General features: G+C 56.9%; 4 protein-coding genes across 4 annotated transcripts; 1 reads left to right on the forward strand and 3 right to left on the reverse strand.

Moving 5' to 3' along the window:
• Positions 1–901: 901 nt before the first annotated feature.
• GMORB2_1659 (Fungal Zn(2)-Cys(6) binuclear cluster domain) lies at positions 902–3,137 on the forward strand (the record flags this gene model as incomplete). The annotated part of the gene is made up of 6 exons (XM_035463640.1): positions 902–936; positions 1,009–1,041; positions 1,151–1,192; positions 1,288–1,590; positions 1,667–1,894; positions 2,003–3,137. 6 exons carry the CDS (start codon positions 902–904, stop codon positions 3,135–3,137), a joined length of 1,776 nt encoding a protein of 591 aa, XP_035320471.1.
• A 2,535-nt stretch (positions 3,138–5,672) lies between these two features.
• Positions 5,673–7,794, reverse strand: GMORB2_1660 (SPRY protein; the record flags this gene model as incomplete). Its single annotated transcript, XM_035463641.1, has 2 exons — positions 5,673–6,985; positions 7,104–7,794. 2 exons carry the CDS (start codon positions 7,792–7,794, stop codon positions 5,673–5,675), a joined length of 2,004 nt encoding a protein of 667 aa, XP_035320472.1.
• A 1,711-nt stretch (positions 7,795–9,505) lies between these two features.
• On the reverse strand, positions 9,506–10,963 carry GMORB2_1661 (uncharacterized protein; the record flags this gene model as incomplete). The annotated part of the gene is made up of 1 exon (XM_035463642.1): positions 9,506–10,963. The coding sequence occupies one exon, from the start codon at positions 10,961–10,963 to the stop codon at positions 9,506–9,508; it is 1,458 nt and encodes a 485-aa protein (XP_035320473.1).
• Positions 10,964–12,873: 1,910 nt separating this feature from the next.
• On the reverse strand, positions 12,874–14,805 carry GMORB2_1662 (uncharacterized protein; the record flags this gene model as incomplete). The annotated part of the gene is made up of 1 exon (XM_035463643.1): positions 12,874–14,805. One exon carries the CDS (start codon positions 14,803–14,805, stop codon positions 12,874–12,876), a length of 1,932 nt encoding a protein of 643 aa, XP_035320474.1.
• Positions 14,806–15,527: the final 722 nt, after the last annotated feature.

A 15,527-nucleotide genomic window follows, 5' to 3' on the forward strand; every position in this document is an offset into this window, starting at 1 on the left:
CTCCGTCCCCCCTCCTCCTCCTCCTCCTCCTCCTCCTTCTTAATCGTCATCATCACCCTCATCCACATCTTGCATCACAAGCAGTCTCTCCTCTCCTACATTCGCTTCCCCCCCCTCTTCCTACCCCCCTCCAACACCTTGGGAAGTCCTCGTCGACTCCCGTCACTCGCTTTTTACCGGTGTCTCTCGCTTTCAGCCTTATGATTTCTCGTCTCGCTTGAGAATATCACCCTTCACCGACAAAAAAAAAAACAACAACAATTCTTCCAAGTCTATTCTCTGATTCGTCTTACGAGGACTTCTGTAGACTTCCTTCGCTTACGTCGTACAGCAAGGAAATAGAGAATACTTCATCCCATATTGCACAGACACACACACACGCACACACACACACACACAGGAAGCTTGGCCACCACAAAAAACAACAACAACGACAACAACAACAACAACAACGACGACGACGATAACAACAACGACAACACGGTCGCTACGGAAAGAAAAAGAGGAAAACCCTCTAGGAAGGAACAATAGAAAGAAAGAAAGAAAGGAAGAAAGAGGACGACAGTTGCTCAAAGAGGAATACATCGACCACCGGAAGAGACCCCGCCAGCCCGATTCTCACGGATCTACCTCCAGCTCGCCCCCCTCTCTGGCCTTTCAGAAGCAGCTGCATCCATTCTACATTCGCTTACCAAGATCGCCTCTACTACTTCACCGCACACGGGTCGTTTCCGTCGTGCTTCTTTCCACGTACGTCATAATCTAATGGTGTGAACAAAGAACAAGACACCAGCCCCAAGAGAGAGATAGACAGCATGCTGACACACGACTTAACAGGACTTTCGCTTAAAAAACTCTTGTTTTTTCTACTACTTTTTTTTTTCTCTTCTAATCAGACATAATGGCTGGCCCAGGTGGCGGTCCTCCCCGTCGGAGGTTTGTGAACCCATCTCACCCCCGATTCTCATATTGCTGGAACTCGCTGGCTAACTTTTGATGACGGATCAGCCACACCAAGTCCCGCAAGGGTTGTGAAACTTGGTATGTTACGAGGAATACTCTGTTACGGACAGACAGGGATACTTGCCTGTCGACTGTCGGAGCCGAAGAAGAAGAGCAGTAGCTGACTTGAGAACCCCTCTTCCCACAGCAAGAAGCGTCACATCCGCTGTGATGAGAGCTTCCCTCAATGGTGAGTCGAGAACATCGGCGAAATGAGCCGCTGAGGCCCTGGAGGGAGCTGTGTTCCCTGCTTCAGCTGACAGAGGCTAACCGAGCCGTCTCCAGCCGCAACTGTACCAAGCACAAAATCCGCTGCCCTTACAACGACGTCTCCGCTGCCGACGCCAACCGCTCCACCACGCCCGACAAGCCCGATCTTATGTGGACGCCCGACGTCGAGGCCGCCATCACCGAGTGGCAGTGCACCGGCATATTCCCCTTCCCCTCCCTCAACGTGTACCCTGCTCCTGCCGCGAGCCACTACTCTGTTGAGGACCTGAGGTTGATCTACCACATTGCCGCTCTGTACCACCAGCTTGCTCAGATGGATGCCAACAACTTCACCCTCTGGACCCGTCACATTCCGACGTAAGTTCTACCTGTCTCAGCCACTCTGACTCATCCCTCGTTGCCCTGTAAAAGCTGACGTGCACACTCCCGGCAGCCTCCTGAGGATCGGTGCCACGACTCCCTACGTCATGCACGCCCTCCTCGCCTTCTCTGCCATGCACATTGCCTTCCTCACCGACTGCCCGCTGGTCGGTGGCATGGCTTTCGAGCACCGCGGAATCGCCCTCAGCGGCCTGCACGAGGCTATCGGCATCTTCTCTCGTGAGAACTCGGATGCCGTGCTGGCAGCGTCTCTCGTCCTGTCCTGGCAGGCTACCGACTGGTAAGCCATCTCTTCTCTCCATGCTCCGCTCTCCGTGTATGAACCGGCTCGCCGGCCGCGTGTGGATGAATGCACGGGGGTGACTGACGCAGATGCCCCAAAACGCAGGCCCAGCTGGACGCAACTCATGCAGGGCACCTCCACCGTTATGGACGCCATGGAGTCCTGGAAGCACGAGTCCCAGTTTGTCGACTTCATCGCCGAGAGCAGCACCTTCCCCACGGCTCCCTCGTCGCCTGGCCCCGACCACCGTCCCAGCCAGCCTCGCAAGGAGGATATCGAAGCCTTCCAGCGAACCCTGGAGCAGATCCAGCGGGTCGAGGCTCACCTCAAGCACCAGACCGATGCCGGCTCCCGCGTGGACACGGCCCAGATCCAGAACCTGGCCAGCTTCCTCAAGGGCTCGCGCAAGATCAGCCCCACCCTGCCCATCTCGCAGCAGTTTGAGCGCCTCAGGTCCCTTCGAGACTGGCTCTTCTGGATGCCGGTCGGCTACCTCCAGAACTACCGCTGCTCGCCCAACTCGCTCGTCGCCATCGCGCACCTGTACACGGTGGCTCTGCTGATGGAGCGCATGTTCCCCGAGATCGGCGCCGCCTACTTTGGAAGTCTGTCCCTGGTGCCCATCGAGGAGATTGCCCGCCGCCTGATGTCGTACTGCGTGTCTGTCGGGTCCGATGTCGAGTCCAGCGCGCCCCTGAAGCTGATGGACTTCCCCATCGACGCCGTCGGCGAGTTCCGCTCCCGCATGGGCTGGGTCCAGCCGGAGAGGACGAGGTCGTTCCCGCAGTTCAACCCGCCCAACTTCCCCGTCTACGAGGAGCCCCCGCACTACGAGGAGCTGCCGCACCACCACCCGTACTCGCTCTACGGCAACCCGTCCTTCAGCTACAGCGCCGAGGAGATGCCGGTGCTCAACGACTCGGTACCGCCCGGCCAGAGCCCCGTCCCGCCCGTGGCCCTGTCGCCCTATCCGGGTCAGCAGTACCTGAACATCCCGTCGCCCATGTACCGCAGCGCCTACAGCCCCGCCTCGTCGACGTTTGAGGGTTCCGTCACGTACAGCGACAACGAGGACTACGGCACTTGGGAGCTCGGCCCGCCGATGCCCGCCCAGCAGCAGCAGCAGCAGCCGCAGCAGCCGTACACTCCGCAGCCGCAGCATTCTCCCATGTTCAGTGACGCCCATCACACCTTTGGCCCCGGGTTCGTCTCTCCCACCGCTCAGCCCGTGTGGATCTAGAACAAACACGTCGGCGAAATCCAGCGAGAAGAAAATGAAAGCACAGAAAAAAAAAAAAAGAGGAACAGGGGATTGACCGTTGCCGCGTTCAGGAAACCATCAACTTCGTCGACGACACCACCGACCTACCAGCTACCACCCGGGGACCATGGCCAGTACGCTACATATCCATCTTCCTCTGGACACCCGCCGTCGCCGTACCTGAGCAGCAACAACCCGGAGATGACGGGGATGCTACCCCTCCCAGAGTCGCCCGTCGCCTCCAACAGCAGCATGCCCCGGCCGTGGCACCGACAGACCGCGTCGCTTTCCTCTGGTCCGCATCCGCCGTCGCCCCTAGGACAATCAGCGCTGTATCGATCGCCCGATCGACAGGGCATGCTCCACACACCAGACCGCAAGGGCAAGGGAAAGGATACATCATAGCGGTGTCTCTTCCTCTCCTTGTCTTCTCTTCTCGTCTTCACTTCACTACTGTTTTTCCTCGTCGGTTCTCTCTTCGACTTGACTTCTCGTCTCTATCTTCTCGGGCGTTTTTCTTGTTCTTCTTCTTCCTACTGCTTGAATTGGTTTCTTTTCTCCTTGCAGCCGCCTCCCGACACAGACGCCATGTATACCTACATTCCTTCTTCGCTCGCTACCGCCACTCTGTTCCTCTTGCCGAGTTGATCTCGATCTGCAACACTGTTTATTCGGGCACCAGTATTCCGATGCACACACAAAACGGATACACCCGACACTAATACATAATACCGACACAAGCACTCAAACCCCCACTCCTTACGATGGTCACGCGGAGCAAAGACTCTCCGTCTCTGCGAGACACGCTTGTCTCCGCGAGGCGCTGTTGTCTCAGCGAGACGACACTGACCCTTTTCTTTTCATGATTTTCCATCTGGGCAAAAAAACCTCTCCTTTCTTTTTCTCTTTCACGACCCCTTTACGAGACTGGCATAGAACACTCCTTTTTTTTTTTCGAACAACATATTCCTATTCACCTCCTCAGAAGAATGTGAAGGAAGCGTTGTTTCTGTTTTTGATTTTGAGACATGGGCAACCAACTGCATAGCGACTTTCTGTTGAGAACAAAAATACGTGTCGTCTGGCATGCATGTACGAGCAAGGCGTTTGTTTTGTTTTGGAATTGTTGAAATTTATAATCTTTATCTGGATATTTGGAGTTTCGTCTTGTTTTGCTTTTTGCTGTTTGCCTGATCAGTACATTGCGGAGAAGTGGAAAATAATGATGGTCCGATATATTCGTTTTTCGAAGGTATTGACGGGGAAGATGACGGTTTCAATGGTGAACTGTAGTTATTTGTGTGTGTACCTCTTGATGTGTGCGTGTGCGTGCGTGTATGTGCAATGCTTGCATGGTGACTGCATTGAACCACCGGGTGCGCATCATGTTCAGAGGTTAAAGGTAGGGAGGGGGCCGGGGGTTGGAAGTTGGAAAGTTACCGGTACACACTGGGAGAAATGTAGGGATTACTCATTTAGAGTAAAGATGGTATGGAGTAGCGAGTGTGCAGACAAGAGTACAGACAGAGCATAGACCGAGTGTGGCCAATGTAACGTGTTGACATGACACGTTACATTGGCCACACGGTCTATGCTCAGTCTTGTCGGTAGAGGAGGAGGAAATATAAAATAGAATTTCCATTCTAGCACCTGTGTGATTGTGTTACTATCTACGCGGGTTATTGGAGGGAAAAAAAAAACAGACATGCCGGAATTACAGTGCAACCAACGTATTATACAGCATTGCAAGAAGAGTACGTACAAGTCGGAACATTCTAGTTTTGATAAAAAGAGATTATTACTAATCACACCGTATTAGTAATACACCATACACAAGTCTCATCAATTCAAGTATAAAGGGTTGCACCAGTAAAAGACGAGAGAGAAGAGAATAAAAGAAAAAGAAGAAAAAAAGAAGAAAAAAAGCACACAAGTCCATGACGTCCCGTGAGTAATACAAAAAAAAAGAAATTGATGTTGCTGTAACTCGTACATGATGGAATGGATGCATAGACGGAGATGTAAAAAGGAGAAGGAAGAAGAAAAAAAAAAAACGCCCCCAACACCCCCGTCACCAGGATAGGATTCAGCCAGATTTGACAGACCTGACAGGACAGATCTGAAGCACGAAGAAAGGTATAGACACAAAAAAGGAGACGGAGAGTCTGGCCAGACAGAGATGGAGACATCACAGAGAGCAGGACCGGTGAATTAATAAAATAAAATAAACCGGGCAGGTGATGAGAAGAGAAAAGAAAGAAGGACATATATATGGAAGATGCTTCGTTGCAGGGACGTGACGCAAAGAAGCAAGGAAAGCAAAAAAAAGAAAGAAAAAAAGAAGAAAGAAAAAAGAAAACAATCCACACACACATACACACATACACACACACACGCAAGACGCAGAGCAAAACACGCAAGACAAAGGACAAGACAGAGAGAAGAAAATAAATCAATGCCATGTTACTGCTTAGCAGCTGGGCTGGGGTATAATGACGGTTTGTTTTTAAAAAATCAAGTCTCGGTATCGTGTGATTCTGATGGTGAATCTTGGACGGTGGCAGCTTCGACTGGGGATGCCTCATCCGCAGGAGACACCCGAAATGCCTCATCAGCAGGAGACGCCCGAGATGATGCCCGAGACTGAGAGGAACCCGACCAAGACCCAGACCCAGACCCAGACCCAAACCCAGACCCCGACCTCGACCCCGACCCCGACCCAGACTGACCTCTCCTCTGACTGATGTGATGACCAGCCCCCTGCCTCATGGCGTCAAAGTAACTAGGTACCGGCTCGTCAGGAGCGGGCACGAGCTGGCTCTGGCTGCGCTGTCGGTTCCGGGCCGAGATGACCGACGCCCGCCGGGACGGGGGCGGGATGACGGTGGCCGCCGAGTCCCCCCTGTTGCGGTTGGCCACCTGCACGAGCGGTCTGTCGTCGTCCGTGTCCGAGTCCACGACGACGGTACTGCTCCTCATCCGTCGCCTCCTCTGGCCGTGGGGTCCGCTGGCCGTGAAGAAGGCGCTGTTGGCGTCGTCCTCGGTCGGGCTGGCGTAGCCCGGCGGCGGGTTGGTGGCGTCCTCGAGGTGCAGGCGCAGGGGGTTCTCGTCCTCCCGGCCGTCCCGGCCGTCCCGGCCGTCGGGGCCGTCGGGGTGGGAGATGGAGCTGGGCTCGCCGCTCTCCTCGGTCGGGACCAGATGGGCCAATGAGATGTCTGTGGGGCTGCGCACCGGCCCGGGGCTCGTGGGCGGCAGGATGCGGAAGTGGTTGCCGCTTCGGGTGCGGCCGTGGGTGCGCGACGGGGCGTTGAGGCTGCTGCCGTTGGTACTGCCGTGGTCGGCGTGGGGGTTGTGATGGCGGACGCTGTACGAGGTTCCGGTCACGGACTGGCTGTGCGGACGGCCGGCCGTGCCGGGGGCGCTGCTGCCGCCGACGAAGCCGTCCTTGTTGCCCGTCTCGAGGAGGATGCTACCCTGCTCCGAGCCGTAGGGGGGAGGCGGCGCCAGGCTGCCGGTGACGGGGGCCAGCCCCCACTTCTTGACGTTGGCCTCGATGAAGACGAAGCCGGCCTGGCCAAAGTTGACGTGCACCGTCGCCGGGCCGATGGCGCCGACAGCGGGGAAGAAGTTCGGGCCCTTGAGGCCGTGCACGACCTCCTCCAGGCGCTTGCCGTTGCGGGTGAAGAAGATGGCGCCCGTGCGAGGGCGGTATCCCACACCGATGACGTCTCCCTGGACGTAGGCCGGGCCGTAGGGGAGGTCGGAAAAGGGCTGGTTGTACCGGCGGTGGCCGGTGGACTGGTAGGCGGCCGAGTATTTGTGGAAGCCTAGAAGGATGTCAGCAGGTGGTATTCCAGAGGCAAGACGGTGCGGCGTTCCTCTCCCCACCACCAGCGCTCGACAGGACAGGTGCTCGATGAGGGGACAGGATGATGGAAGACCCACCTGGCAGCCGAAACAGCGGATAAGGCTTGGTGGCCATGCCGATGCTGAGCAGCGTCGTCTCAGGCTTGTCGTAGATCTTGGCCTCCCAGTAGTAGACGTCGTTCTGCTTGGGAACGGGCAGGTTTGTGAGGACGGTGCACTCGGAGTCGAAGAATTCAATCTCGGTACGTGCCTCGACGAAGCAGTTTGCGATCTCGAGCTCGGGCTCAAACTCCCAGGCCGAGACGCCCTTCTCCTGTATGGCCAGGTACTGGGAGAGGGAGATTTCCGTCTGCAGAGATTCGGGGGGATTTGCGGTGACGAAGGCTGTTTGATCACGGAGGTTTGTTAGTCGGCACCTGATCGATACGGAAACGATGAGATACGAAGAGAGAGAGAGAGAGAGAGGGAGAGGAGGGTAGGGAAGCATACCCTTTGCCCGTAGGTACTCGGCCCTCGCCATCTCGTCCATGGTCTCGAGGGCCTCGGCCTCATCCCTGGCAAAGGCCTGCTCGTCATCGTACTCGCCCGGACGACCTATGCGGTCGAGCAGGATCCTCCCGCCACCCGAGCATCCCGAGATCCAGAAGACGAAGATGAGTAGGGCGATGAGTATGATGGAGCCAAAGGATGAGACGAGTCCGATGATGACGCCTGTAAAGGCCGATGGCGGCGAGGTGGAGGAGAATGTTGACGATAGTAGGATAGCCATGGTTTCGGATCGGTTCACTCCGTCTGTCCTCCTTGACTATTTCCTAAGAGAAGAAGGAAATGATGGATGAGAGGAGGAAAACCCCAACCTGTTCGTCCCTTGAACAGACGGCGTCACCGCCGCGACAGAGGGTGCGAGGATGTATATATATATATTCTTCTTGGTGTATTTTTGCCGGTTCCTCTCGTAGCTTATCGGACAAGAGAGAGGAGCTTCGTCGGAAAGTGTCGTGTCGTTCCGTGCCGCGCAAGGAAGGCGACGATTGAAGATGCTGAGGGAGAGAGAGAGGGAGAGAGAGACGAAGAAGGGAAGGGGGATTTATCCTTCGATGCCGTGGTCGTGCGTGTGTGTGTGCGCGCGTGTGTTTCAGAGAGGCATGGGGTGTGATGTCGAGTCGCAGGTTTGCGGGATCGACGGGCACATTCAAGACGGGGCAGTCGTGTAGGCGTCGACTCGGGAGTGCGTTCTAGCGAAGAGAGTACATATGAAGAGATCAGTACTACCTCTCGGGGAATATCAGAAGGCGATGCCGGTGTGTCGCTGAATATATGAAAAACCACCGAGGAGTGATGGTGTGTTGAGAGATATTGGGCGAGACGAGAAGAGAGAGTGACGAAGACGAAGGCGGCGGTGGAGGGGGGGGGGGGGGGGGGGGGGGGGGGACAGTGGAAAACAGTGGGTAGGCAGTTGGTTGATGAGTGGAGGAGAGAGGAGAGGTCCGACTCTCCCTGGCCTTGGCCTGAGCCTCTGAGCATTAATAAATACTCAGCAGTGAGCAGCCCCAGTGTACGTTACTCCGTACATGTACATGCTATCAATCCACAGTTCCAGCTAAGCGGCCCAAGCCTCAGTGTCTGCTTCTCCGGCGCCCTCTTTCTTCAGTGGAGAACATCTCTCCTCTCACCTGTCCACTGAGAGTCCCGCTGAGAGTCCGGGCCCGTACCCAGCTACGGCCCAATAGGCTACAGCACATACAGTGAGCGATACGTGCTGTGATGTAGGTGATCACTGACGGTGATGGTCCCGCTGATGGTCCCACTGGTAGTGTCCATCCCACCCCGGCTGATGCGCCCATGCCCGTTCTCACCAGCGTTACAGAGTTTCCTGTCAGGTAGCCTGAGGTAGGTCATGTCAGTATCATCTCACGCCCGGGATCCATCACCGTCAATCCGTCCAGACAGACTCTACGAAGCAGGCATAGATACGAGCTGATAATGCAGACTGCTCGGGTGGTAATGCTAGTAGCAGCTCGATACGAAGTACCATACCACCCAAGTACTTCTTCGCAAGCGCCTCTTCTCCCTGAACAAGTCCATCGTCATCCCTCTGAGAGGCTGACCCGGATTCTCTCCCTGTACGATAGTCTATAGATGACGCCCCGTTAATATTCCCCTCCGAGACATGTTCTACTAATTTTCATTGCCAATTCCAATTTATTGTCAGATAAAAAGTGTGCTCATTATTCAGTTAATCTACACTACCATGTTCAGATAATCAAGCAACCCGATCTCAATAAACCTGCCAAAGACCAATAAAAGAAAGAGGGAAAAAAAAAAGGGGGTGGGGGGGGGGGGGGGRAAAAAAAAAAAAAAAAAAGGGGGGGGGGGGGGGGGGGGGGGGAAGAAAAGAAGAAAAGAAAGGGAAGGGGAAATGTGCCATGTACCGTCATCTTCAAAGTCGTCCCTGAGTCAGGGTCCCATCGTCACCTGTCTTAATCGACATCCTCATCCTCCCCCCTCCCCCTGCTATACCCCCCCCTCCTAGCCCTCCTCTCCTCCCTCTCCCTCTGCCTCTGAGCCCTGAGCTCCGGCATGGGATGATGGTAGCTCTTGGTGCCGAGGTCGCTGGTACCCGCGTTCGAGCTCTCGAGGAGGGACTCGGACAGCGCGCTCTCGGCTGCCTCGGGACCGGTCTGGAAGCTGAACTCCCTACGCACCGTCCCGGCCGGCGCGGCAGCAGCGGTGAGCGCCGCCTTCCCCGCGCCCTCGGGGCTCCTGGCCCTGCTCGCGGCCCTGCCGGTGGCGCGTCCGCCGCCCTTGGACGATTCGGCCCTGCGGTGACGGCGCTCCCTCCTCTCGGCCTTGCTCGCCTCTTCCCTCCTCTTCTGGTCGGCGGCAGCCTCCCTCTCCCTGGCGGCGGACCTGGTCTTGGACTCCTCGCGACGTCTGTGCTCCCTGCGACGCTGCTCGCGCGCCTCGTTGCGCAGCCTCTCGGCCTCGACGCGCTCCGTGGTGGAGTAGACCTTGCGGATGCCGCTCTTGGTGGGCGTGTCCTGCTTGTTGAGGAGGAGGGAGTCCGACGCGTGGGAGCCGGAGACGACCGAGTCGGTGGGGTTGGTGTGCGTCGTCGTCGAGCCGTCCCACTGGGAGCCCTCGGCGTCCTTGTTGATGCCGCCGACGCGCGCCGCCCGCTCGTGCCGGTAGCTGCGGAGCTCCTTCTTGGCCTCGCGCTCGGCCTCGTCGTCCTCGACGCCCTCGTCGCCCACGTACCGGCCCGAGCGCGGCTGCTTCTCCTTCTCGCGGCGGCTCTTGTCCTCGGCCCTGCGCCGCTTCTCGCGCTCGCGCATCTCCTTCCTGCGCTTCCGCGCCTCCCGCTTGTCCGGCTCCGACGGCCCGGCCGTGATGCCCGTTATGGCCGTCGTCGCCGTCATGACCGTGCGCCCCTCGTCGTCCTGGTACGTGTGCCGGTTGTACCGCTCGCTCGTGTCGTAGTCATCTCCTCCCCCCTCCTCCTCCACGTCGTGATCGGCCACGTCGCGGTATGCGCTGCCGCCGCCCAGATCCGTCGTCGGGGTCGCGCCGGACAGGAGCGTTCCGTTGGGCCCCTTGCGCCGCAGCACCGTCGACTTGTATTCGTCCCAGTCCGTCTCCTTGAAGTGGAAGCCGCCGTTCTTCGCCCAGAAGAAGAACCAGATGCCCGTCAGCACGAACCCCAGCCCGATCAGCGCGAACAGCACGAAGAAGCCGACGTTGTTGATGTCGTGCGGGTCCAGCACTCCCTTGCTCGGGTCCGGCCCCTCGTAGTCGTCTCGACGTGCCAGGCTGACCGACGAGAAGAGGTGTGCGCTCTCCGCCAGCGGTCCTGCCGGTGACCCGAGTCGACTGGACGCCTCGCGGGATCGGGCCGTCAGCATCTCCCATAGTGATGAGCCGCGGAGCGTCGGCGCCATGGTTGCCGGTTCTGTCGCTGTGATTCAGCAACTGGAAGGCGGGCGGGCGGGGGGTGCCCACAGGCCGGATAAGGCTTTGGGTGGAATGTCTCTTGTGTCGTGTCTGGTATGTCAAGACGTTGGAATCCTTGTCGGTGCGTGTGTATATATATACACGCCAAAATCAGGTTTCATACAGAGCGCTTGGATTGAAATACGCACACGCAGAAACGCTGCGATATTGGACAGAGAGAAAGGAAGGTGAGGGATCGAAGAAGAAGAGAGGAGGTAAGAACGGTGTACTCGTAATGAGGAAAAGAGAGGTGAGAGAAGAGGTGGGCTGCACTGCACTGCACTGCCAGCACAGCTTCTGCTCGTTTCCACGGAAACAGAATGGCTGGGGTGCCAGTGATGCCACAGGTTCCAACCAGCGCGTCATCTACGAGTACACGTACTCCGTCTCACTTTACCTGTACACACGTCCACCATGTGGACGATTGGCAAGATGTCAGACAAACGAGTGTCTTTCTCTACATTCGCACAATTTCCTCTCCATACTATCTCAACCACCCTCTGTCTTGTCCTCTCGTGCGTCTGTCTTGCAGAGGCATCGTGAACATCCAGGATAGTTGCTATTAATAAGCATGCACGAGCACAGATCCTGCACTCACTGCATATCAGAGTAAATAAAAACCCCGTTGACCTGGTAACAGCTCTGCCACATCATCCCCACAATTGTATGCAACCACTTACATCTTCTGATCGTCACCAGCCTCATCCTCCTTGACAGTCACAGTCAGACGTACGAGTGTACGATGAAAAGATATTCACGTCACAGGCACTGGAAGACATACATCCACATTCACTCAGCCATCGCCTTTTTTTTTCTTCTGGTACGAACAGACACGGAGGGAGAGAAGAGAAGAAAGCAGGGTGTGCACCGCCTCATCATCCGATTAACACCATCTGGCCTATCTGTATATCTGTATATCTGCGCGTGCCATCACCAGAGAATTAGCAATTTATGCCATCTCACCCTTCCCTATCCAACCTCCTCCCATGGCAGCCAGAAAACAAGGCAGACAAGATTTCTCTCTCTCAGGGGGCGTGAACCCTCCACACTTTTTCTTCGATACAGTCTAACTTGATTGGTGGCGGGAATACTACCCAAGAACACACAAAAGAAAAAAGAGCAGACAAGCAGATGGCCAGAACAAAGACAGTAGTAGAGAAAAGAAAAACAAGTCGAGGGGAAAAAAAAGCACAGACCTCTTCCTTCCCACAACCGTGTTCCACGTACTAGGAGGGGGACCACCAGGGCCCCCAACTCTTCGTGGCGTTGCCTTGCCCAGCGCTGTCCGCCCGAGGAGGATGGAGGATGGCCAGGCAAGAAGGGGAACAGAGAGGCCAGAGAAATAAAACAGCCTCTTCCTTAACAAGGCCACCAACTTTTGAGGGGGGGTATCTCTTCTCTCTCTCCGACATCCATGCCCCAGTCCGCGACACAAGAAAAAATCATTATGGACCCGAGCATCTAGCATGGTACACCGTAAGAAAGAATTTTGGAAGCAAAAGAAAGCCGCCCGGTGTACAGAAAAAACCCAAGACATGCGTCGGTCGAGTGACCCCAGGAAGTAAACAAGAAGAGTGTGCAATCCGTAGCGAGACGAAATAGCAAAACGGGGTGTTGACGCACAAAGAAAAGACGTACAGAACGTTTGGAAAAGAGCTCGCTGCTGTGATAATCCCCACGTCCAAAATGAAACGGGGATGACAAGAAACGCATATCCAGAACAAGAGGAAGAAGGAACAAAGCAATAGCCAAGATAGAGAAGGGCAACAAAAAAAAAAGGTCGTAGCCAAGAAAAGAAAAGAAGAGAAATAAAACAAAAGTCGTCATCATCATCGTATATCACATGTCGTCCTCATCATCAGATATAGCTGGCGTGCGAGGGGAGGCCCCCGTCATAAGGTTCATAGGGCGCATATCCAGGAAGGTAACCCCGACTCTGCGAGTCACCCTGGCTGGGAGCCCTGGGTCGGTGCGGGAGGGCCTTGCGTTCACGGTGAAGGCTTCGGTCGTCCTCGAGCTCATACAGGGCGCTGCCGCCATCCAGGTCGCCAGCGCGGGTTGCCATGCCGTTGGAGAAGGTGATCTCGCTGTTCTCGCACTGGATCTCGGCACCGTTAACGCGGACAACAGCGGCACCCGAAACCTTGATGGTGAAGTCGTCGTTGTTGCCGTTGGATGATCGCGTCAGTCCCGTCGTGTTGCTGCGCTTGTATTCGCTGTCGTCGCGGCTGGCACTGCTCCGGGTCGAACGGCTGCTGGCGACGCCCTCGCCGCGCTTGTTAGCCTTGCGAAGACTCTCGGCAGTGAGGGGCATTTGTGGACCGCCGCTGACGTCCTCCTGGTATCGCACCGCATCCATGTATTTGTTCTCCTCGGTGAGGCTTACGCCGCCGGTCCCGAGAGCGGCCCCGCCGTACGTGCTACCACGGCGGCTGCGGCGACGGGCCAGGGGCTGACTGTCGTGGTCGTCGTCGTCGTAGACGGCAAAGGAGCCGCGCTGAGGTCGGTGAACGGAGCGACGCCTCTGGTGGTATGAGGGCTCGGGGGAGTCATGGAACAGGTCCTCGTGCGTCAGCAGGTTGTCCTCGTCGTCGTCGTCATCCTCGTCGTCTTCCTCGTCGAGCAGATCTGGGTCAGTAAAGCCAACAGATCGCCTGTGGGACGGAGGGGGGGGTCGGGTCTGATGGCGGGAGCTGGGGCGCTGTGGCGGGGGCTGGAAGGGTGTGACCGTGTTAGCCGTGGTGCTGGGGCGCCTGGGCATGGATGGGATCCTCTGGGGCTTCAGGTCGGGCGGGGGCATCCGCTTGCGGTCATCGTCCTTCTGCTGCCTCTGGGTGCGAGACGGCCGTCTTTGGTGACCGCCACCGCCGCCGCCAGTACTACCATAGGGTGCTTCCTCGGGGTAGTCGGGGTAGTCGGGGTAGTCGTCGTGGCGGTAGCTGCGAGACGCCGTGCTCGAGTAGCCCATGGCAGACGAAGGTCTGGGCTCGAAGCGCTGCCTCAGGTCGCGAGTCACCGGGGGCGGTCCTTGGGGCGGAGGGGGGGCCATCTCGTAGAAGCCTGGGCCACCGGGTGACCCTGAGAGCATGCCACCGTGCATGGCGGCTGCCATGTGTGCGCCGCCCAGCATGGGTGATTGCGAATACGGTGACTGCGAGTACTCAAAGTCGTACGGGCCAGGTCCCGAAGAGGGGAAGAGCGGTGGGGGGCCCATAGGGCTAGCAGCCCAGCCACCGGTAACGGGTGGCAGAGGTCCCATCTGGCCATCATAGTGGTTAGCCGGCCTGGAGGCGGCCCTCGGACGGCTCCTCGACGGAGCCCTCTGGGGAGGAGGTCCTCCATAGACACCCGGTGCGTCGGCATGGGGCCTCCTGTAGGGCGGCGGCTGCTGGACAGCGGGCTGGGTGTTGGCATGCCTGAGAGACTGGGGACGGCTGTTCTTGAGGGCCTTGGCGCTGTCCCTATCCGCCTTGGCCTCGGCGCGCATACGCCTGGCGGCAGATTCGGAATCGCGCCTCTCGTGATGGGCTATTTCCCGGCCTTGGTCCCTGTAGGGCCTGGGGTCCCTCTCCTTGCGGGATTCACCTCTCTCCTTGGTTCCTCTGGGCGGGGAATTCGGGCCCTCGCCTCTCCTGTACTTTCCAGTGTTGGGGCGTTCCTTGGGTGGAGAAGGCTGGTCCTCGGACAAGGCGTAGACTCGGGTGCCAGCCCGAATCTCGACGGAGCTACCAGAGTCTTCGTCGGCTTCCTCCATGAAGGCCACAGTGGGGGCGCGAGAAGATCGAGTCATGGTTGATGCCAGCTATTATTCCTCGTGAGTCCTTTTTTTTCCTTGACCGCTTGGAGTGTGAAATGGTGTTCCGAGTGCTGGGCAAAAGGAAGAAGTAAAAAATTGTCGACAACCCCTTCCGGTGGGTGAAGGTGTGTTTTATAAGAGGCTTGTCAGCCCCAGTTGGGGGTGGGAGTTAGCCGCTCTAAGGCGGGCAAAACCGATTGCAGTTGTGCTCCAGCTCGATTATCTTGGTGCGCAGGAATGCCACGGGCGGCCCAAGAGAGTTTTTGACTTTCGGGTAGCACGCGGGGCGGTCCTTGCGGGAAGTGGAGATGATATCCGACGAGACCAGGTCAGAGCGATGGAGGCGGCGTCTAGGTTTGGGCGGAACGTCGGATTGTAGGCTTTTCGGATGGAATAATCGTCGCAGTCGTTGTGGGTGTAATGAAGATGGATAAAATGGCCGCATAGGATGTGAGCTTTGAGGATGGTAAGAAAAATCACAGAGTAAAAACAAGAGAGATGCGTCGTCAAAGGCTAGATTCCAGTAATGTATGCGAGAAAATGCGAGAAATGCGAGAAATGTGTCGTTGTGCGTGGCGGTCGTTGTGCTTGGTGCGAAAGTGGGAGGGGAAAAAAAAGAGAAGAGAGGAAAAGATGGGAGGATTTCTGGGGGAGACTTTTGTATGAATTACCTGTCGAAGGAGGAATAAAAGGGAAAAAAGGGACCGACAAGGGGG

This window comes from Geosmithia morbida, assembly GCF_012550715.1.
Source record: "Geosmithia morbida isolate 1262 chromosome Unknown scaffold_10, whole genome shotgun sequence".
Lineage (NCBI taxonomy): Eukaryota > Fungi > Ascomycota > Sordariomycetes > Hypocreales > Bionectriaceae > Geosmithia > Geosmithia morbida.